Raw genomic sequence first — 22,923 nt, forward strand, 5'->3', positions numbered from 1 at the left:
CGTGCATGCATGTATGCGTGTATATGTGCATGTGAATTTCTAGGCTTTTCTTTGTAGACTAGAGATGCATGTGGGATGTTGTGTGTTGCACATGCTCTAAATGCGCTCTGTTGTGTGCTAACTGTACAGACATTAAACAAGCTCGGCCACATGGACAGATATATTATCAACAAAAATTGAGCATCAGTGATGAAGTTTCCATGTACCTGGAATTGTGTGAGGCTTACTGTCAACTTAACAGACTAACTGAAGCCAAAGAACTAATGGAAGAGGCTGCCAAAAAGTTTGAAGCCACATCACAAGGAATGAGGTGTGCAGTATGTATTCTATTACAGTATTTTAATATTCTGTTTAGGATATCAATTGCAAATGCTGATCTGGCTATAGCCAGTGGCAATATTGAACAAGCCCTATCAGCCCTGAAAGCTGTTGGTCCTGATCACCCTCACTACACACAGGCCAGAAAAAAGATGGCTGACATCTTCCTCAAGCACCAAAAGAACAAAGAGCAGTACATTCAGTGTTACAAGTAGGCAAAACAAATGTACTAAATGTCATCTTTACATGTAAGAATAATCAATAAAGGCTTCATATTGTATGTATGTATAAGTGGAGTTAAGCGTGTGCGTACGTATATGTGTAGTGTAAGTGTGCACATGCATACATGTGTGTGATTGTGTATATCAATCTATATGTGATTTGTGTTATATCTGTACAGAGAGTTGGCAAGCCAACAGCCTGGCACTCAGAGTGCCTTATTGTTAGGTGATGCATACATCAGCATACAAGAACCAGACAAAGCCATATAAGTGTATGAGACAGCTCTAAAGAAGAACCCACGTGAGGAAATACTGGCCAGTAAAATAGGACAAGCTCTTGTGAGTACCCACCACTACAACAAGGTGATCAACCCAAATACTTGAACTGTTATAAAGTGCTTTTATGTCAAATTGTCAATGAACTGTACTCAATTTCTGCAGAATGTGTCACAGTGAAACTTATACATAATTGATTCATAGATACAATGTATGTGATACTATTCTTACTGTCTAGGCTGCGAACTATTATGAGTCAGCATTAAAGTCACTAGACTAACATGGACAATTACAATATGTACTGAGACTGGACTTAGCCAATCTCTACCTCAAAATACGTAATTATAGCAAGGCTGTATGCACTCTACAGTCTTCTCTGGAGCACCCAGAAGGTGAAATAGTTTACAAGATGATAGTTCTGTTTATTATATGATTACTCTAGATAATCAGTTGTCAGTTCTGATAGAAGACACCAAATGTCTTCAGCTACTGGCCAAAGTATATCAGAAGTTAGAGTCCTACCAACAAGCCTTCAAAGCATTGAGTAATGCTCGTGATATGCAGAACAAGCAGGTAAACACTTGAAGATTACCATGTGTAACAGAACACTGCTTATGTTAGTTTATATTAGAGTCCCTATTTTAATACAGTGTTATTGAACGAGTGGGTGTGGAGCAACCGGAAGCCATCCAAAAACAGAACAATGTAGCTTCCACCATAGCTTTTAACATAGCCGAACATGCTTTGCAAGAACAAAACTATGAGACTGCCGGACGTTTCTATCGTGAAGCCATCTTGCACAACTCCGACCATTATGAGGTAATGAAAATGGCCACCTTAGTATTTATATCATAACGTTATTTATGTATAGTCTCATTTGGCACTAGCCAAACTGTACATGTCTCAGGAGAACTTGAAGCCAGCTGAGCATGAGTTAGTGACAGTACTACAGACCTTCCCCAATGATGATAATGCCACATTGATGTTAGCCGAACTAAAATTCCACTCCAATGATCACACAAATGCCATTGCTCACTATAAACAGATCCTTTCTAGAAAACCAAGTAAGTCAGTGTATAATACTCCAATGGTATGTATTATTAGTTTGTGCAGTGTTCCTTCAAGTGTATGTTATATGCTGTCACCTTCCTGATTGTTATAAGGCATTGGCTCAGTTAGTGGAGATGTTACGAAGAGCAGGACAACTTGATGATGCTATTCCCTTGCTGACTGCTGCAGAGAAGAGTTCATCAAGAGGCTAGCTATGATCCCGGCTACAACTACTGTCAGGGACTATACCATTGGTGAGTGATACTCAATATAGCACATACAAGGGAATTGCTATTACAACTGAATAGCTACAATGCGTAAGGACTGTCTGTGTTGATGGTTGTATGTATATATAGGTACAGACGTGACCCCACTACAGCACTATAGAAGTTCAATCAGTCAAGGAAGGACAGTGAATGGGGAGAGAAGGCTCTGATGAGCATGATAGAAATCTGCCTTAATCCTAACAATGAGACTGTTGGTGAGTACACAGACTATATTGTCTACGTGTATGAGATTGTGTACAACATTATTTTGTTTGCAAAATGGAAATTTACCTTATCATACTTTGTTCTGGTCCAAGGAGGGGAGACATTCAAAGTGATAGAAGAGGACCACAACAGCACATCAGCAGTTGAGAAACAAGACTCAGACATGATGGCCCTACACACTGCAGAGAGATTCATCAAAGAATTGAGACCAAAAACAAATACTACAAGACTAAGACAACAAGTATACTGTCCAGCTACACCCTACTAGCCTCCAAAAAGAAACCTGATGCTGAGCAAGCTCTGCAACAATTTGTCGACATTGCTAGTGGAGAGGTTAGTATGCAGTTTCATGTGGTAATTACGAGAAATTTAATTGTTACAGAAAGATTTCATTTCTGCACTACTTGGCATGGCTACTAGCTACTCACATGATCTTGAAACAAACTCCTAAAGCACGTAACCAGTTGAAGAGAATATCAAAGTTGCCATGGAGCACACCAGTATGTGTTTTGTCGTGATGTGTGTTACTCTTGTTATACAAAATATAGTTTGCAGATGATTTTGAGAAGAGTTGGCTACTACTGTCAGACATCTATGTACAGGTGAGTGATATGATATAAGGAGAATGTGTAATGCACTTAGCGGCCACTGTATTAGAAGTCCATTCAATGGTGGCCATTCCCAAACATGGCTACCTTGCATGTACTTATTATTTAGGTCACAGTTTTTGTGTTCCTAGATGTAACTGTGGCTCTATCTCGATGAGTACTGCTTGTGAACAGTTGTACAATTTACTTGCATATTCTTTGTTGTAACTTTTTAACTAACAGACTGGGAAGTATGATTTAGCTAATGAAATGTTAGCAAAGAAATGTCTACACTATAATAAGGTTAGTGTATAGGGTGTGTGTGTGTGTGATGTAGTGTTACATATCCCAATATCATTATCATCCAGTCATGTTACAAAGCCTGGGAGTATATCAGCTACATCTCTGAGAAAGAACAAGCATTTCAAGATGCTGCACACCACTATGAGAGTGCATGGAAGTATTGCTACCAAACTGGCTCTAACATCTGGTAACACACTACACACATAAACACCATTATTATAGCACTGTCTTTTTTAATAGGCTACAAGTTAGCTTTTAACTACCTCAAGGCTAAGAGATTCATTGAAGCAATAGATATCTGTCATGTGGTAAGAATTTGCTGTTTGTTGTGCGCAAGTGTGCCATCTTAATGTATGTTTTTGTTATTAGATACTGGCTGCTAATCCAAACTATCCAAAAATCCGGAAGGAGATCTTGGACAAAGCAAGACTAGCATTACGAGCATAAATTAACTTTTCTGCGGCATATAATAATAATTTTTACCATATGAACTGTCATTGTCATCCCACATGCATATGACCTTTACACTGCTGTTTTTTTTTAATACCTCCAACTGTTTGAAAACCACAGTGTATGTATATACGTGATCTTGCCTGCAAAGTTATATTTCAGTGAGAATTTGGTGAACTATACTGGAGATTATACCACAGTGCCAGATTAGACTGGTGACATTATTATAGGGTGACCTGAATAGGCAAGCTTTGCTGTGTACCAAAAACAATGCATTATGTATTACCAAGGACTCAGACACTTGCATGAAGGTGTTAGAAGACTGTTAATCATTAGCACCATCTAGAATACTTGCTGGGTATAATAATGAGAAGTCAACTGTTGTACAGGCTACAATGAGATTGTGCTACAGTAACTATAATGTGCGCAATAGAGTTCTGTAGTAGCATTTCAGTCTGTCACATTGTTAGTTCAGTAGTGCGAGTTGACTTTTACTACTGCACAAAGATTGCCATTGTCATCTGAACATTTCTTGTGGCTGCTCTTGAAATGGACGATGGTAGATCACAGTCTGCCCAACGACGATCATTGGGACTAGTTAGAGATCCAGCAATAGTGTCACTATTGCTGTAGTATTCGTATGGTGAAATTTTATCAAATGAAATACCAGGAACATAATTAACAGGAGCTGGTTGAACACCACTGTTATCTGAACACTTGTCCACAATCATCTTAAAGTTCAGTAGAATTCCTCCACTCCAGTCATAGTCGATATTGCGGTTAAATATTCCCTTGTATGCATAAACTAGAGTTGTATTGTGGTAGGCTACAATCATCTGCTCTGTGGGACTAAAGCTTGCCTTATCAGGAATGTTACACCACCCACCATTAACTGGACTGGTACAATCCTTGTAATATCCACTGTAATATCTCATGTTGTCAGATAGTGGGAGGTTGTCCATGAATGAATTCTTCCATACAAGTGTCCATCCTCCACCATCCAAGTTCATATCACAGTAGACCTGTTATTAGAAGATGTAGTGAGTGAGTGATGATGATGATGATGAGAAGCAGCTAACATACCTCTTTTGGCTGCTTATAGTACTTGATCCAGTAGGCTTTACTAGTGGGAGGCTCATTACAATTATCACTTAATTGTTGTTTAATTTCTTTACAGGATTGAGCAGCAAGGTCTTTGGTTAGTCCAGTGTACGGAGACAACCTGTGGTTAATAGGAGGAGGAATATAGTATTGACATGTTAGAGGTGATATTACTGGAATGGTATCCATTTATGAGTCTTACAGACCCAGACAATGTGATCAGTTGTAGTAGTAGTGTCATAGATAGCTTCTCCCTCAGTAGATGTATTACAGATAGTAGTAGGTTGGGAACGCTATAATGGTGAAACAAGAATTGCTGGTAGCTACCATAGAGTATTAATAAACACTATTTGCATCTTGAGGCATTCAGTTGTGTTTAGTATAATGTCATTTTAACACCAAACTTTATATGCATAACAACCAGACTTTACCAACTATGATAGTACCTTAGTTCTGTTGGAGGTGTGGCTATTGTAGTGAAGAGTAGCAAGTTGTGTGTCATCATCCCTGTAGAGAGAAGTATGTAATGATGTCCATGTTGTTATGACTGTAGAGTATTTTGTTAAATAGATAGAGTGTACTCTGTTAGAAGATCTAAAACTTTAAGTATGTTAAGTACATTTAAATTACTGAATTACTATGATGACTATAGTATAGGTTATATATACATTTAGTCTATCATCAGTAATCAGCTCCTGTAGCAGTAGTTAGCTACATAGTTAAGTATAACACATTTAAGCAAAATTACAGAATTAAGATAAACTAAGCAGATATAAAATCTAGACATATTTTTCTATCCTATTTCACTATTCTTCTCTTAACACTTTCTAACAGTTATGTAGTAAAGAAAATTTTATTACTAATGTATTGGTAATGATGAAATAATGTTTTACAACTAAGACCTCTATAAGACTCTAGTTGATCAGTAATGAAGACAACTCACTGTTGGTGTGAAGTGACAATAACAACCATGACACAAAGGGAGAAGAGAACAAGTAGCAAACATGACTGCTCCATCATTCAATTGTATAGTTAACTACGTATGTACCATGCAATGACGAACATTTAATAGTTATCCTAATATAATTGCAGAGTGGTGGTTGTTCACCAAATGTGCCTTAAATAATATTCACAGACCATAAATAGACTAATAATATTGTGGTGTGTAGAAACCCAGTAATATTATTTCTATACATGTGTACACAAAGCCACACATTTGCTTCTTGTGTTGTTAACTTTCACTAAGTGCTGTTATTATTGCACCTACGTAGCTATCATTGTATAGTGTTGTGATGAACACTACTAGGTGCAGAACAGTTCCTTTTATCGCTTACTGAAGGCAAGGGTGGAGAAACAACTTGGTAACATGTGGAAGCTTTCGCACCCTTACAACTTACAACTGCTTTGTCTGTAATATAATCAAAAAAGGTTGTGGTCATAGTTGACTGACCGTGTGTAATCTATGAGTGTGCCGTGTGTGTGTGTGTGTGTGTGTGTGTGTGTGTGTGTGTGTGTGTGTGTGTGTGTGTGTGCCATGTGTCGTGTGTGTGTGTGAGTGTGTGAGTGTGTGGTGTGTGTGTGTGTGTGTGTGTGTGTGTGTGCGTGTGTGTTGTGTGTGTGTGTGTGTGTGTGTGTGTGTGTGTGTGCCATGTGTCGTGTGTGTGTGTGTGCGTGTGCGTGTATGTGTGTGTGCTTGTATGTGTGTGTGTGCGTGCGCGTGTGTGCACGCACACGCATGAGTGTATATGTCACATGCATACACACTGGTATGTGAGTTTGCATGCATGAGTGCGTGTTTGTGTGTGTCTTATAAGGTATCTATGATTGTGCATATGCTCTAAACGCATTCTGTTGTGTACTAACTGGACAGACATCAAAACCAGCTCAGCCACATGGACAGATATTTTATCAACAGCAGCCAGCATCACTGATGATGTGTCTGGAGTTGTGTGACACTATATGAATATGAATATAAGTATATAGTCATGTAGATAGGCAACTACTAAGCTAGTTTTCTGCACAAGTAACTATCTTATTTAACAAGGAGGTTATTATATCAAAAGAATAAGCGTGTTCAATAATCGTTTCCTTTGCATAGCTCAATGATATAGCTCCAGGTACACAACCTGAACTTCATAATGCTGTTTATAAATACATTCAAAGATTTCTTTGATGCATTACCTCCAGACCTCTGCATCTGGGATTCACTGCTACCACTACTATGCTTTTAATTCTACTTGATCATTCTCATTAGTATATGACTAGTTACGCATACCTTATTATTATGCATTGCATATACAATTTGAGAATTTTAGTGAAGACTGCATGTGAGCCTTAATAGTACTAGTGTAAAAATAATTTTAAAAAATTAAAACATGGGAATAGAGATCGCTGAAAAAAGTAAAGAAACAAGAGTCAAACAAGCCAGAATGTAAAACACACAGAGATCTCTATTTGGACTCAATGGATATGGTAGAAACTAAGAAAAAAACAGTAGTTTCTCCCTAAATTAGGTACTGAGAATGCTCCTGTATAAATGTTTATTTGAGTCCAAATAGAGATCTCTGTGCGTTTAACATGCTGGCTTGTTTGACTCTTGTTTCTTTACTTTTTCAACGATCTCTATTCCCATGTTTTAATTATTTTTACACTAGTTTGTTTACTTTTTATAAATACGGATACCTGATATGTTAATTAGAGGTGCTGGTGGTGTTACTCAGTATCAAATCAGTCATCATGTACATTAGTAGTTAGAAACACCAATGTATGCTGTAGGTAGCAGTAGTATGGCTTTAGTTAGTTAAGTACCTATTGGTACACAACAACATTGCTGCTCATAACATACTGTGGTTAATAAAATGTAGGTAATGATAAGGTTTCCAAATGAACATGTTAATGTGAATAAACTGGATACTTATCAATACGTATTAACACGTTGGTTACCCTTGCAGAGACCAAGTCAGAAGATCAATGGCAAAGCAAACCTAAAAGAAGCAAATTTGCTTGAAAGTGGATGTTAACATTGCACTATACATTTAAAAATAGGTCATGGGCATGAAGAAAGACATAGGAAGAAAAGTTGTGCAGTTTTTATCCCAAAAAAGTACCCAGTGAGAAGAAAAATAAGAAGAAGATGAACAAAATGGCTCAAATTTCAGTTCTTTAAAAAAAGTACTTTTATCCAGTCTTTTTGACTTCATCTTTGCTAGTGGACCAAAACTTCTTCCAAATTAACTTCTAAGGCTTCTTTTGAGGTTGAAAAATGTTTCTAAGGTGGTGTTTAGTAGAGTGTTTTATTAGGATTTTGGAAAAACATAGGCGATCTCTATTATGAACCACTACCGTGATTCATGATATAGTAGTGTAGCCCCAAAATTAGCCAAATTGTGTACTTTTCATAAAAGCATGAAACTACTTCCCACGTAATAGTATTCCTCATGATACATGATGTATTTTTTGATATAGTGCCATGCAGATTTGACCTTTGGTGGCCTTTATGGCCATTTTTTCCCAGAAATTTGATCATTTCTCCCTGAGGCATTAATTGACATCATCCCAAAGTAAAGGTCTTGTTGAATGAAATAACTTGGTTTTATTTGAAGTTAATAAGTACATAATTCCATTTTGAAGTTATGATTGCTTTTATTAGCTGCAAAATTCTCTGAGTTTACTTGCCCTTGGGGAGGTAAATTATCTCAAAATTCATGGTAATATAAATGATCATAACTTTGGAATGAAATCACCTATTCAGTAACTTCAAATAAAAACTATGCAAATTGTTTCGTTCAAGAAAATCTTTATTTTAGTACCGGCCATGTTTTAACAAGTTGATTAATGCCTCAAGGAGATAGATAGATAGAAATGATCAAATTTCTTGGCGAAAATAACCATAAAGGTCACCAAGGTCAAATCTGTGATGACGCTATATCAAAAAAAAACTTTATGTAATGAAGAGTACTACTTATGTGGAAAGTTTCAGTCATACTTTTATGGAAAGTGTGTTGTGCCACTATACTATGAGGAACTATCTGTGTCCAATAATCTAGTAGATATATATAGCTAAGTTTATAGATTAGCAGGGGCTGTGAAGGAGCTGTAATGCGGGGGAGGCAAGGGTGGCTATAGCCCCTGTCAAAATGTATGTGGAGGAGCTTATAGCCTCCTGATCAAAAATATTTCATTGAACATTAACATGCTACGGTGTATATTCTATACAGCGTAACTGCAATCAACTGGATGCGTGCTTACAACATCAAGATACCCTAATAGAGCTGTCACCCTAACACAGCAATCAAGCAATGTTATTATTCTGAAAATCACTCTCAGATTCAATTTCAGAGAATCTAGTTTTCAAAAATTTATGCCCCCAGATTCTCCTAGCATGCTTCACATGCTAGTGTTAGTGTTTGGACTGTCCACACACTAACTTTTCCGCTATTGTATGACATAGTTAGGCTCCAGCATTGTAAAAAGAAATGTGCACCTCCCAGAAAAATATTTCCTTGCTATTGATACGTACCATAGAAGTCAGTTAATTGAGAAAGCCTACAGTGTTAACTATATTATTTTAGGCAATGAAAGAATTGAGACCAAAGGCAAATACTACAAGATTAAGACAACAAGTACTGTCCAGCCACACCCTACTAGCCTCCAAAAAGAAACCTGATGCTGAGCAAGCTCTGCAAAAATCTGTTGGCATAGGTAGTGGAAAGGTTAGCAGGTCAGTTTCATGTGGTAGTTATGTTGTTACAGAAAGATTTCATTCCTGCACTACTGCTCACATGATCTTGAAACAAACTCCTAAAGCATGTAACCAGTTGAAGAGAATATCAAAGTTACCATGAGTACACCGGTATGTGTTTTGTCATGTTGTGTGTTACTCACAATGATGCCATAGTTTGCAGATGATTTTGAGAAGAGTTAGCCACTAATGTTAGACATCTATATACAGATGAGTGATAAGATTATATAATTAGGAGAATGTGTAATGCAGTAAATCTCACTTACCATCACCTTGCATGTAATGATTATTATTTAGCTCACAGTTTTTGTGTTCCCAGATGTAACTGTGGCCCTATACCGATGAGTACTGCTTGTGAACAGTTGTACAATATTTACGTGTATAATATTCTTTGTTGTAACTTTAACAGACTGGGAAGTATGATTTAGCTAATGAATTATTAGCAAAGAAATGTCTACACTATAATAAGGTTAGTGTATAGGGTGTTTGTGTGATGTTTTATGTATCACAATATCATCATCCAGTCATGTTACAAAGCCTGGGAGTATATCGGCTACATCTCTGAGAAAGAACAAGCATTTCAAGATGCTGCACACCACTATGAGAGTGCATGGAGGTATTGCTACCAAACTGGCCCTAACATTGGTAACACACTACACACATAAACACCATTATTATAGCACTATCTTTTTTATAGGCTACAAGTTAGCTTTTAACTACCTCAAGGCTAAAAGATTCATTGAAGCAATAGATATCTGTCATGTGGTAAGAATTTGCTGTTTGTTGTGCGCAAGTGTGCCATTTTAATGTATGTTTTTGTTATTAGATACTGGCTGCTAATCCAAACTATCCAAAAATCCGGAAGGAGATCTTGGACAAGGCAAGACTAGCATTACGAGCATAAATTACCTTTATCTGCAGAGTGTAATTATTTATTTTTACCATATGAACTGTCATTATCATCATCATGCAGTTGTTCAAAGCCATGCATGCCGACAAGGGTTCTGCATGCCCAGAAATTCTGCCAAAATTGGCTGAAACAAATATATTTTGATTGTTTTGAAGTACAAATATATCAGAGATTGATATATTACCAATTGTAAGTTGGTAATATAATTGTAAGTTATTACCAATTGTAATTGTAAGTTATTACCAATTGTAAGTTATTACCAATTGTAAGTTGTAAGTATTGGTTTTTTTCTTGACCACTTTGGCCACTGCTGACCAGTGTAAGCAGAACCCTGGCAATATAAAAGCTGTAAGGATCCACAGTAGGCTGTGAGCATTAGGACAGCTCATCCTAGAAAAAATACATTATGCTATGTAAGCTTGCTGATTTTCTTCATCTTGTTGGTTTCCTATAGTGATGTCCAGTGCTTAAAGAATGTGCAAGGGTTTGTGAATCAATTCTAGATAGTCAGGCAGCTTAATGGCCAATTTTTAAGAAATGTGTACGTTCCACACAAAAGCACCAGATTTTTCCTATATGTTACCCATGCTAGGAACCGCTTCATACATTTAAGGCTTCCCACTAGTAATGAAAAGATCAAGATACCCTAATAGAGCTGTCATACAAACAATTTCAGAGAATGCAGCTTCTGGGTGAATTTTCTGAGTGCATTATGAATGGGCATTGTCCGATTATAATGGAAAAGAATGTTCGGATGAACACCATTTTTGGTCAGAAAATGTCTTCTTTGGGAGGAGGGAACATTCCCTAGGTAGATAATTGGATGCTAGTGTGCTTTGCACATGTACACTAAGGTATGATTTCAATTCCCTGTACATAAATATCACCTAGCTAGTGTTACATATGTGTAGCTTGGCCTGGCATCACAAAAGGTGTGGCTGCACTACAAAAACTCAATTTGAATTATTAAAGCCTGCATCCCTGTGAACTATGCGTGTCATAGTGATCTGTAACCTATGCATGGACGCATCCAGCATGGATGGACCAATGCACCAACACAAGCTGAAATTGCTTCATGATCATCTGGTACTGCTGATGCATTCCCAAAGGCTTCACATATTATCAGACCAAGGCATGGCAGCCACCAGGTTACTGCTTTGGCTGTTGCAATGTTACAGACAAATGCTTTTTCTGTCCACCACAGGAATACATGATGACATGCTAAAGAGATTTGGTGTCAGGAGATAAAATCTACATGAGTCCAACCTGCCATGCCAGCAGTACTTGGTGATCAAAAGAAAATAACCATGTAGCTAATGTGTGAAAAACTGCTCTAATGGTGTGATCGAGTAAACATGCAGACCAACAGTTCCAGTGGAAGGAGCTAAAAGTTGGGAATCAACTTTGGCGAACACTAGACAGTGATGTTTGAAATACAAAATACACAACAAGCATACACTGCAGTGTGCATGCTATTCTGAATAAGTCCAGGAACATATCCATAAGGAGTAGACCATGCATTTTCTCTCAGTATTTTGATTTCTATATACTTAAGTTGGGAGTATACCTCATGCACTAATGTATAGCATATAGCATCACTGGCTCAGTGAAGCATACGTACATGCATGAAGTATCCAAATTCTCACAACTAATATACTATAATTTGGATCATGCAATCATTGAACTAATGACTACGACAAGAGAAAACTTGGCATTCTTACTAGAGTCACTGATGCAAAATAATAATTATCATTGTTTTGGAACCAAATTAGTAGTAAGAATTTGGATAGTTCACTTGCACATGCAAGTATCACTACAGCCTGTAGCTATATACCATGTAATAGTGGTGAAAATAGGGTATGCATACTCCACCCTCCTAACCTAAATTGTCTATGATACAGTCTACCAGACTAATGCTATGTAGTCTCAGCAGTGTCGATTTCTATACGGACATAATTGTGCTCCCAAACCACTTAGAATAGCACGCATACCAATGCATGCATTATGTACTTCAAACATCACTGTGTAGCTATAGGGTGGGTAGCCCAACAATCCCACCTTATATAACTCCTTCCTGAATCCACTGCCTACATACAATGAATGCAGTGGATAACTTACATAAATTTACTCAATGTACTACTATAATCTTAGTATTTCTATTATACCTACAGATGTAAACTCATACAAAAAGCCCTAAAATCCAGACTTTTACTTTATAGACTCTAATAAACCACATATATAGCTATATCATAATTTATGCATATCTCATCAGCTGATAGCAATCAGACCAGCAATGTGTAATGTAGGCTGCCACTTTGGTTTCATATACTGTTTAAACCCCATACATGCTGGCTGAGGTTGCACCCATTTATACACCAGGGAATTATTGGTTTGAAAAGACATTCAAAGTTGTTAGTACATCCAATCTAACAACTAGATCAAGACCATGCAAGCTAAGGAATAAAGTATAACCACAGAAAGAATGTGCGTGCTTATTGTTGATTGTTTTAGAAGGATCTAATGATTAGATTTCGTTTGCAAACAATTTAAATATGTGTTTAAGTACATAATGGCTGCATAATGTGAATTCCTGTTTCCAGGCTTTTACACTCTAGTGCTGCAGGTTACATCTTATTGATTCTTATTAACCTGCATAGTTGTGTATATACGTAGGAATAGGTGTACAACAATGTCATTGTGAAGTTTAGACACACAATTTCAGAAATTGTGATGATAGCACACACAATGAATGACACTTCACAAAAAATACTTACTGCATTCCTCTTACTTATGCAAATGAGTCATGATTTTCAGAAATTACAAAAGGGTAGTAGATGTCTGTGGTCTCATATTATGACTTGTCCAAAGCCATACTAGTTTTGTGTTTCTCTTCCTGCATCCTTCAAACTTATTATCAATACAAACCATCTGAATAATGTTATGAATGAGTACACTGGCAATCTGATCCAGCATAGGCGGATCTGAGGGGGGGGACAAGGGGTGCTGTGCCCCCCTGCATGGCCCCTTCTCTTGCCCCCCTTGGACTCACAGTACTATATTGATACCAGAAACTGGAATCGTGCATTCACACTGTATTAAGAAGTATAAAAAGCCAATGGGCAAATAGAAGAGAACAGTTATAAATGTACTTTAAAGTTATACTGTACATTGTAAAGAAAGTGAGGCAAATAAGTTTGAATTTTTGTGATAAGATCGAGATACTCTAATAGAGCAGTCACTACTCTAATAGAAGTATAGAACATGCAGTCACAATTCTAATGTCATTATAACAATACTAGCTATACCTTATTTTTGATTTAATTAGTACACTACCATCAAACAGGTTTTATCTCAGATAGGCTAACTAATCTTTATATGCATTGCAAGCATACACTTCGTTAGCTAAATATTATCAAAAATGCTCCCAAATTCAAACCAAGGAGGTCTAATTTTAAAAAATTTTCTCTAACTACAGTGTTAAAACTGCATGTCTATCATTCATCCAGCTATACTGAAAAACAACTGAATATAGATATAACTTATGCACTAGAATTCCTCTTAGTGAAATAAACACTGTTGTACATTAAAACTTCTTGCCCCCCCTGACAATGCCTCCTAGATCCGCCTATGCTGATCCACATGCATATACATATTTATATACTGTTAAACTATGCTCCACAAAAGTCTCCAGTAACAAAGGCCTTACTCATTTACAGGCTGCATCAATAGCTCTGGGAAAAAATAACTATGCTGCATATAAGAATATATATACAGTAGTGACATAGCCGAACCAGGGCTATAAAGTTCTGCTAGAAACTGTTATTATTATATGTGCAATACTGAAATACTATTAAATGAGCCATAACAGTATGCAGTGTAAATGTTTAGCAATGTGTCATAAATTGAATAAGATTAAAAATTGTTACAGATACATTAACTCAAAATATTTGGCGATTAAGTTCCCATGTGCAAACAAATAATATAGGTTTCTTGCAGATCTGGTCACAATTACTATAAGTCTTATCTTGTTTCTTTTTCTCATGTCCGGTGAGTCACACCTGCTCTTTACTAGAATAGCAGCTGGCATCCAACAAGACAAATAAAATCTTATGATTACACAATTGTTATAGTAATAGAATTTAATTTTCTCTATACACACTTACATAGCTTAAAATAGCAAGGGTCTATAGGAATACAGCTATAAGAGGTACATATGCTCTATGTATAGATGCACAAATGTGTATAAAATCTACACAGATACTGATTAGTGCATATTATATCTGGTGGATAAATTAGTGTGTGCATAATTATGTGACTATATACATCCTGTAAACTGAAACCATTTTGATCTATATAAGTGCAGTTCCTGGTTAATATCCACACAGCCATTTAAGTGCTGTATAATGTAATATTCATATCTAATCAAAAACAGCCAAGCTGTAAAAAAAGGTGCGGCCCCCCCAAAAGGCCATGGTGAAAAAAGATGTGAAATCCAAGGAGGCGGCCAAGAAATGGCTGTGATGGTAGGTTAATGGTTACATTTTAATAACGACAATTCAAGTGAATTTTGTGCCGCTTGGTCTTGGCACCAAATTCACCTGAATTGTCATTATTAAAATGTAACCATTAACCTACCATCACAGCCATTTCTTGGCCGCCTCCTTGGATTTCACATCTTTTTTCACCATGGCCTTTTGGGGGGGCCGCACCTTTTTTTACAGCTTGGCTGTTTTTGATTAGATATCACTTCTTTTTGTATTTGTATACTGCAAAGCCGGCCTATGGCTGGCTTTGGGGCTTTCTTAACCCATGTGTTTTTTTCTTTACCACAGGAAGAAGAAAAGAACTTAAAGAAGATTTGTAATAGTTCAATTATTTTTGATTTTATTAGTAATTATACAAATTATATACATATTAATTACATGCCCATTATTCCCCACAGGATATTTTTTGCAGATGATCTCTCTACTGGGTGACTTGAAATGTAGCTGAACTATATACAGGATGGTTTCTTTGTAGCTGAACTCTTTACAAGGTGACCTCTTCTACGTAGCTGTTCTCTCTACAGGGTGATTTGTTTGCAACTAAACTCTCTACATGGTGGTTTCTTTGTAGCTGAACTCTCTACATGATGGTTTCTTTGTAGCTGAACTCTCTACAAGGTGACTTCGTCCAGCTGATCTCTCTACGGGGTGATTTGTTTCTAGCTGAACTCTCTACATGGTGGTTTCTTTGTAGCTCAACTCCCTACATGGTGGTTTCTTTGTAGCTGAACTCTCTACAAGGTAACTTCTTCTCTACAGGGTGATTTGTTGTGGTTGAATTCTCTACAAGGTGTTTTGTTTGAGGCTGAAATCTCTACATGGCAGTTTCTTTGTAGCTGAACTCTCTACAGAGTGATTTGTTTGTAGCTGAACTCTCTACAAGGTGACCTCTTCTAGCTGATTTCTCTACAGGGTGATTTGTTTCTAGCTGAACTCTCTGCAGGTTATTTGTTTGCAACTAAACTCTCTACATCCATGGTGGTTTCTTTGTAACTGAACTCTCTACATGATGGTTTCTTTGTAGCTGAACTCTCTACAAGGTGACTTCTTCTAGCTGAACTATCTACAGGGTGATTTCTTCGTAGCTGAACTCTCCACATGATGGTTTCTTTGTAGCTGAACTCTCTACAAGGTGACTTCTTTTAGCTGATCCCTACAGGGTGATTTGTTTGCAGCTGAACTCTTTAGGTGGTGATTTCTTTGTAGCTGAACTCTCTACAAGGTGACCTCTTCTAACTGATCTCTCTACAGGGTGATTTGTTTCTAGCTGAACTCTCTACAGGTGATTTGTTTGCAGCTAAACTCGCTACATGGTGCTTTCTTTGTAGCTGAACTCTCTACATGATGGTTTCTTTGTAGCTGAACTCTCTACAAGGTGACTTCTTCTAGCTGAACTCTCTACAGGGTGATTTCTTTGTAGCTGAACTCTTTAGGTGGTGATTTCTTTGTAGCTGAACTCTCTCCAAGGTGACCTCTTCTAGCTGATCTCTCTACAGCGTGATTTGTTTCTAGCTGAACTCTCTACAGGTGATTTGTTTGCAGCTAAACTCTCTACATGGTGCTTTCTTTGTAGCTGAACTCTCTACATGATGGTTTCTTTGTAGCTGAACTCTCTACAAGGTAACTTCTTCTAGCTGATCCCTCTACAGGACGATTTGCTTGTTGTTGAATTCTCTACACAGTAATTTGTTTGAGGCTGAACTCTCTACATGGCAGTTTCTTTGTAGCTGAACTCTCTACAAGGTGACTTTTTCTAGCTGAACTCCATACAGAGTAATTTGTTTGCAGCTGAACTCTCTACATGATGGTTTCTTTGTAGCTGAACTCTCTATAAGGTGATCTCTTCTATAGGTGAACTCTTTACATGGTGTCTAGTTTCTACCTGATCTCTCTACAGGGTGATTTGTTTGCAGCTGAAATCTCTACAGGGTGATTTGCTTGTAGCTGAACTTCTTACATTGTGTCTAGTTTCTAGCTGATCTCCACAGTGTGATTTGTTTGTAGCTGATCTCTCTACAAGTTGATTTGTGTGTAGCTGATCTCTCTGCAGGTTGATTTGTTTGTAACTGATCTCTCTACAGGGCAATTTGTTTGTAGCTGAACTCTCTATAAGATGATTTGATCTCTCTGCAGGTTGATTTGTTTGTCGCTGAACTCTCTAAAGGGTGATTTGTTTGTAGCTGAACTCCTTACATTGTGTCTAGTTCCTAGATGATCTCTCTACAGGGTGATTTGTTTGTAGTTGATCTCCATGCACACTGATTTGTTTGTAGCTTAACTCTCTACAAGGTGATTTGTTTCTAGCTGATCTCTCTACAAGTTGATTTGTGTGTAGCTGATCTCTCTGCAAGTTGATTTGTTTGTAGTCGATCTCTCTACAGGGTAACTTGTTTGTAGCTGAACTGTCTATAAGGTGGTATGTTTGTAGCTGATCTCTCTGCAGGTTGATTTGTTTGTCGCTGAACTCTCTAAAGGGTGATTTGCTTGTAGCTGAACTCCTTACATTGTGTCTAGTTCCTAGATGATCTCTCTACAGGGTGATTTGTTTGTAGTTGATCTCCATGCACACTGATTTGTTTGTAGCTTAACTCTCTACAAGGTGATTTGTTTCTAGCTGATCTCTCTACAAGTTGATTTGTGTGTAGCTGATCTCTCTGCAAGTTGATTTGTTTGTAGTCGATCTCTCTACAGGGTAACTTGTTTGTAGCTGAACTGTCTATAAGGTGGTATGTTTGTAGCTGATCTCTCTGCAGGTTGATTTGTTTTAGCTGAACTCTCTACAGGGTGATTTGTTTCTAGCTTATCTCTCTACAGGTTGATTTGTGTGTAACTGATCTCTCTGCAAGCTGATTTGTTTGTAGCTGATCTCTCTGCAGGTTGATTTGTTTCTAGCTGATCTCTCAACAAGTTGATTTGTTTGTTGCTGACCACTCTAAAGATTGATTTGTTTGTAGCTGAACTCTCTGCAAAGTGTTTTGTTTGTAGCTGATCTCTCTACAGGATAATTTGTTTGTAGCTGAACTCTCTGCACAGTGATTTGTGTGTAGCTGAATTCTCTAGAGAGTGATTTAATTGTAGGTGAACTCTCTACAGGTGCATGACTTGTTTATAGCTGAACTTTCTTCAGTGTGACTTGTAATGTTCTGAATCTCTACAGTGATATAATTGTAGCTTAGCTCTCCACAGGGTGACTTGCTTCTTGCTGAACTGTCTATAAGATTAACTTTTTGCAGCTGAAGTCCCTACAGATTAACTTGTAATGTAATAGAATTCTATAATGGAGTAAATAAATTAGCTGAATGCTCTATTAGGGTGACTGTTCTATTAGAGTATCTCGATCTCGCATTTGCTACACAGAGTTGGCTTTCGAATCATAACTCAGTGGTTTGTAATCCAATTCTTCTATACTACTGCAAGGACTTTTTATGAAGATTATTCCAGTTATACACCGATTTTCAGCTCATTGCTCTTAGCGGTTTGCCTAGTAGGCGTGAAAACTAATACTTTTTTATTACTAAAAATCGATTGCGTAATTATGACACAGGTTGGGTTTTGTGTCATATCTCCGTGGTCTTAATCTCGATTCCTTTCAAACCACCAAAAGGCACTCCTACGATGGTTACTCCATCTACATAGCAATTTTCAGCTCATTCCATGAAGCGGTTTACCCTGTAGGCGTGACAACAAATCGATCTTGTTTTACGCGAATAATCGGTCATAACTCCTGAACCATTCATCAGATGTGCACCAAATTTGATGCTAGGATGCGCCTTTGGACTCCCTTTCTGTGTGCCAAATTTCAAGGCGATCGGAGCACGCGTTTGCGTTTTATAGCAATTTTTGCAAGTGTGCGAAAAGACGAAGAAGAAGAAGAAGAAAAAAAAAACGAAGAAAAAAAAACGAAACTTTGGCCGCTCATATCTCGGAAATGGCTTGAGCGATTTGCTTTAAATTTGGAATGTAGACTCTCCTAGCTGGCGGGCAACTCTGCAGCAAATTTGGTTTCAATCGGATAAGCCATCACCGAGATACAAAAGTGTGAAAATGACGTTTTCTTTCTTCCTGTCAATATACTCACGGTGTGGCGCGCCGGCTTCTTGGGCCGCACGACACACTACCGTGTGTCTTGATCCTGATTTTTGTGTAGGCATTACAATATTTATCATTGTTTGCCAACTACATGCCTAACTATTGTTCACACTACATTGATACAGCATTCATATTATGTGTAATAGTTTTTTAATGATATAGTGTGTAACAGTGGTGCATACATATAGTTTATCTTTGCTCCATGCAATATTACATGTGTCAGTCACATGCATACATTTTGAATACAAGTGTAGGGAAACGTTACTGGAATTTTATAAAGGATTATCAATGCAAATTAACTTCCTATTTTAGCCTATGTAGCTAATTACAAACCGTATATATTTAAAATATGCATACAGAGAAGTTGCACTTAATAGACAAATTCCATAATAAGGCTTTATAGCATATAGAAATAACCATTGCCCCTAGCAACCTAAATTTCCCATTATTTTTAGGTGATAATGTCTAAAGTAACTTCTCCAAATTTTGAAAGGATAGCATATATTTGCATACCATAAGATATGACATTTTGAAATTTGTGGTTTTCCCATACATATCTTTGTGAGAGGGTTACAGTTGCCCCTTCTGGGTAATCACAAAAATGAGGTATTTCAATGTATGCAAAAACCAAAATTCAAAAATACATATATCTCAATTTTACATAATTTGTAGGTGTGAATGTCAACAATAATCTCTCCAAGTTTTAAATGGATAGTGTATATAGGTCATAAGGTATGACCATAGATACTACACCTTGAATCCTATGATTTGTGTGATTACTGAGAAGGGGCAACTGTTGCCCCTCTCATTGACAATGTATGGGAAAATTGCAACTTCAAAATGTCATATCTCATGACTTATATGCTATCCTTTTTAAACTTGGAGAGGTGGCTTAAGACATTGACACCTACAAATAATGTTAAATGTTAGGGGCAACAGTTGAATTTTTCATTATTATGAAATTTGTCCATTGTTCTAACTAAGGAGACAGCAGGGGAATTTGTATCTAATCATGTTCTATTGCATAATATTATTCGTAGAATTAAGGGGTTCTTCTTCAAGACCAGAAAGTGTCAAATGTATAACTATTTACAAAAAGAAAGAAGATCATCATCAACCCAGTAATTACCGACTAATCATCTTACATCCACAATATTTTGATTTAAGATAATGTTGCCAACCACACAATGTCAAAGGAGTAGAATGGTTTTCTTCTACATGCACGTGCATTACTTAGTATTTGCAAGCAACAAGATCATTGGTTAGAACACTACAACATGTAGATGTAATATATTACTTTATAAAGACATTCAACTCTGAAGGCTGCTAATATAACCCAGTAGATGAACCTATACATTGCATTATGCTTCCTTGCAAATAGAATAGTTGTAAATGGGTCATTCTCTGCTTGGTCTGATATTACCAGCAGCATAGTATCCCAAATGGTCTGTATTAGGTCCACCTATACATAAATGATCTACCAAAAGAAATACAAAACCCTGTGTTGGCTACGCCAAGATCTTGAGCGCAAGTACTTGGAAGTTCATAATACAGCAATTAAGAGATTAACAACTTTTCCTGTGGTCAGAGAAATGGCTGGTAAGCTATGTAGACAAATGACTTTATAAGACCAACAGTATGTATATAGCTTTACTAGTAGCAAACAATGTGCATGTATGCAGATGAAAGTTGTCAATAGTGTTTCTCGTCATTTGATAATGTGCTTGGGGCTCCTAGGTGTAGTGATATGCACTTTGTAGTATATTAAAAAACATAGGAAACATTTACTTACAAAACAATTATTCACACATTTCAATGATGGGTCTGTGAACCATTCTATACTCTAGGCCAGGAATGTGTCCATAGAAAATGCTGTAAAATTCATTGTTGGACTCCCATCAATTAAAATACTTAACTTACCATGAAGTACAGATATTTATGTGGTGACATGATTACAGTATGTATGTAGAATTTTCCATAGTTTTCGTGATCTGCACACTAGTCTTACTTTTCCATCTTACAATAATTCTAGAAGGTCACCCGGCAGAGGTTGAAGCTCCAGATAATGTGAGGTGTAAAAGCACATGCTTTCAGCCAGAGATTATTGACAATTGTAACATGCAAGATGAAGATACCAACTGAGCAGTCAGTCGACGGCACTGGTAGGCTCCCACACATACTTGACACCTTTATTTATTATGAACTGTTTTAAACCAGAAGGAATTGAAAACACCTCATTGAACCTCAAACATATGTACCAATGAATTACCTGGTGGTGATTTAACACACACTATAAATTATTACACTGCCATATATGCATTAGATTTGCACTGCAAAATACTGCTTGCCGTGAATGGAGCGGTCATTACTATCGGAAAAAAACTGTGAACAATATTGTAGCCATTGATTAGCTGCAAAATCTAACTAGATTTTTGTGTATTGCATAATGCGTACCTATATAGTACTTATGAATACAATGCTTACCACCTATGTTACAAACTGAGATACTACATACCTTTCTCATATGCCAGGAGTGGTCAGCAATGCCTTTAGTGGGTTGGAAAGGAACCATGCAGCTGAAAGCTGGAGTAGTCCCAACATCGTGTCAAGGTGACAGAAAATGATCATGTGCCTATAACTTTGTGCATACGTACACCCTAACCACAACTGTTTTTTGTTTACCAAATTACCTCATCTGCTTCGTAAATTAACTTGATTTAAATTGTACCAATGTAAACCTACCGTACGGAGGAAAACTTTGGAGAAGGAAAAATTTGGCGAATTCATGGTCATTCGCCAAATTTTAATGGCACCAAAGTTTCCCTCCATACAGTAATTTATAAAACTAAAGAACTATATATGTACATGTACTCAAATGCATAGCTTGGTTGTGTCTTCATTGTTGTCATATGGTTTTTGTGTGATAACAAACATAGACAGGTGTGGCTTTCATCATATGGTTTCTTATGCTATAAATAGTGCTTTGACTGGTACTGTGAAATATGTGAGTAATAATGCTAGTGTCGAGGATCATAAGTATTGCTCTACTAACTCTATTTTTAAGGAGTAGGGTTGATAACAGCACCCAAGCTGCAGGCATACATGGTGAAAATGATGGACTATCCTGTTGTTTAACTGAAAATCATGATCAATGTGTTCAGTGTTTCAATGCTGCAATCACTAATATCACTAGCAATTCCATAGTCACTGTTACAGAAGGTACTGTGCTGTCTTTGAAGGTGAAATTAGAAGGTCTTGATAACATCACAATAATTGGACAAGGAAATTCGACTGTGAGTTGCAATGGCATTGGAGCAATAAAGTTTGTCTCCTGCAACAATGTAACCATTAGAGATATTCATTGGGAGAAGTGTGGCTCAAACAATGAGTCAACTTATCCAGGAATTGAGTTTCATAGTTCATCCAATATTGTGATTCTAAACTGTTCCTTCCATCGCTCAATAGAACAAGCTATTGTACTGTCAAAAGTGTCAGGAAACATGTCTATTAACAAGTGTAATTTTACAGATAGTGCTGAATCCAGAGGCCATGGTATTGCGATACATCATTCAAATGGAATTGAAAATGATTTACATTTAGGGTTGATCATTAATAACTGTAACTTCTCTTACAATGGAGCAGCTAAAAGTGTGGTCTACATTGACAGTCTAACCAACAACCCTCTAAGTGTAGAAGACTCTGTATTTAGTCACAACCAAGGAGTACCACTTTACATATCAAATACTGCACTGCATCTTAAGGGAGTTGTGTTGTTTGAACATAACATAGCAACTGATGGGGCAGCACTTTTTAGCAACAACTCGATTATTTTCTTTAAAGGC

General features: G+C 37.1%; 2 protein-coding genes across 2 annotated transcripts; one reads left to right on the forward strand and one right to left on the reverse strand.

The window, feature by feature from the left end:
- The first annotated feature begins 195 nt into the window (after positions 1 to 195).
- Positions 196 to 10,506, forward strand: LOC136236798 (tetratricopeptide repeat protein 21B-like). The gene is given in 18 exon segments (XM_066027031.1): positions 196 to 310; positions 356 to 529; positions 719 to 902; positions 981 to 991; positions 1,054 to 1,070; positions 1,258 to 1,368; positions 1,929 to 2,071; positions 2,073 to 2,119; positions 2,222 to 2,346; positions 2,449 to 2,597; positions 2,600 to 2,689; positions 2,739 to 2,780; positions 2,782 to 2,856; positions 2,905 to 2,958; positions 9,948 to 10,007; positions 10,063 to 10,183; positions 10,236 to 10,303; positions 10,365 to 10,506. Coding segments are annotated over 18 exon segments (1,659 nt in total). The 5' UTR covers positions 196 to 200; the 3' UTR covers positions 10,443 to 10,506.
- Positions 4,059 to 5,879, reverse strand: LOC136269133 (uncharacterized). The gene is made up of 5 exons (XM_066064614.1): positions 5,741 to 5,879; positions 5,244 to 5,304; positions 4,972 to 5,090; positions 4,780 to 4,918; positions 4,059 to 4,718 (listed from the first exon to the last, which is right to left on the reverse strand). Exons 1-5 carry the CDS (start codon positions 5,815 to 5,817, stop codon positions 4,191 to 4,193), a joined length of 924 nt encoding a protein of 307 aa, XP_065920686.1. The 5' UTR covers positions 5,818 to 5,879; the 3' UTR covers positions 4,059 to 4,190.
- Positions 10,507 to 22,923: the final 12,417 nt, after the last annotated feature.

Source organism: Dysidea avara, chromosome 10 (assembly GCF_963678975.1).
Source record: "Dysidea avara chromosome 10, odDysAvar1.4, whole genome shotgun sequence".
NCBI lineage: Eukaryota > Metazoa > Porifera > Demospongiae > Dictyoceratida > Dysideidae > Dysidea > Dysidea avara.

Excerpts from the sequence above, each read along its gene's own strand:
- LOC136269133 (XM_066064614.1), bottom strand. The coding sequence starts at position 5,817 with ATGATGGAGCAGTCATGTTTGCTACTTGTTCTCTTCTCCCTTTGTGTC. Across the intron at positions 5,091-5,243 it reads ACACCTCCAACAGAACTAAG|CGTTCCCAACCTACTACTAT; the intron begins GTACTATCATAG and ends TCACCATTATAG. Across the intron at positions 4,719-4,779 it reads ACTATAAGCAGCCAAAAGAG|GTCTACTGTGATATGAACTT; the intron begins GTATGTTAGCTG and ends TTCTAATAACAG.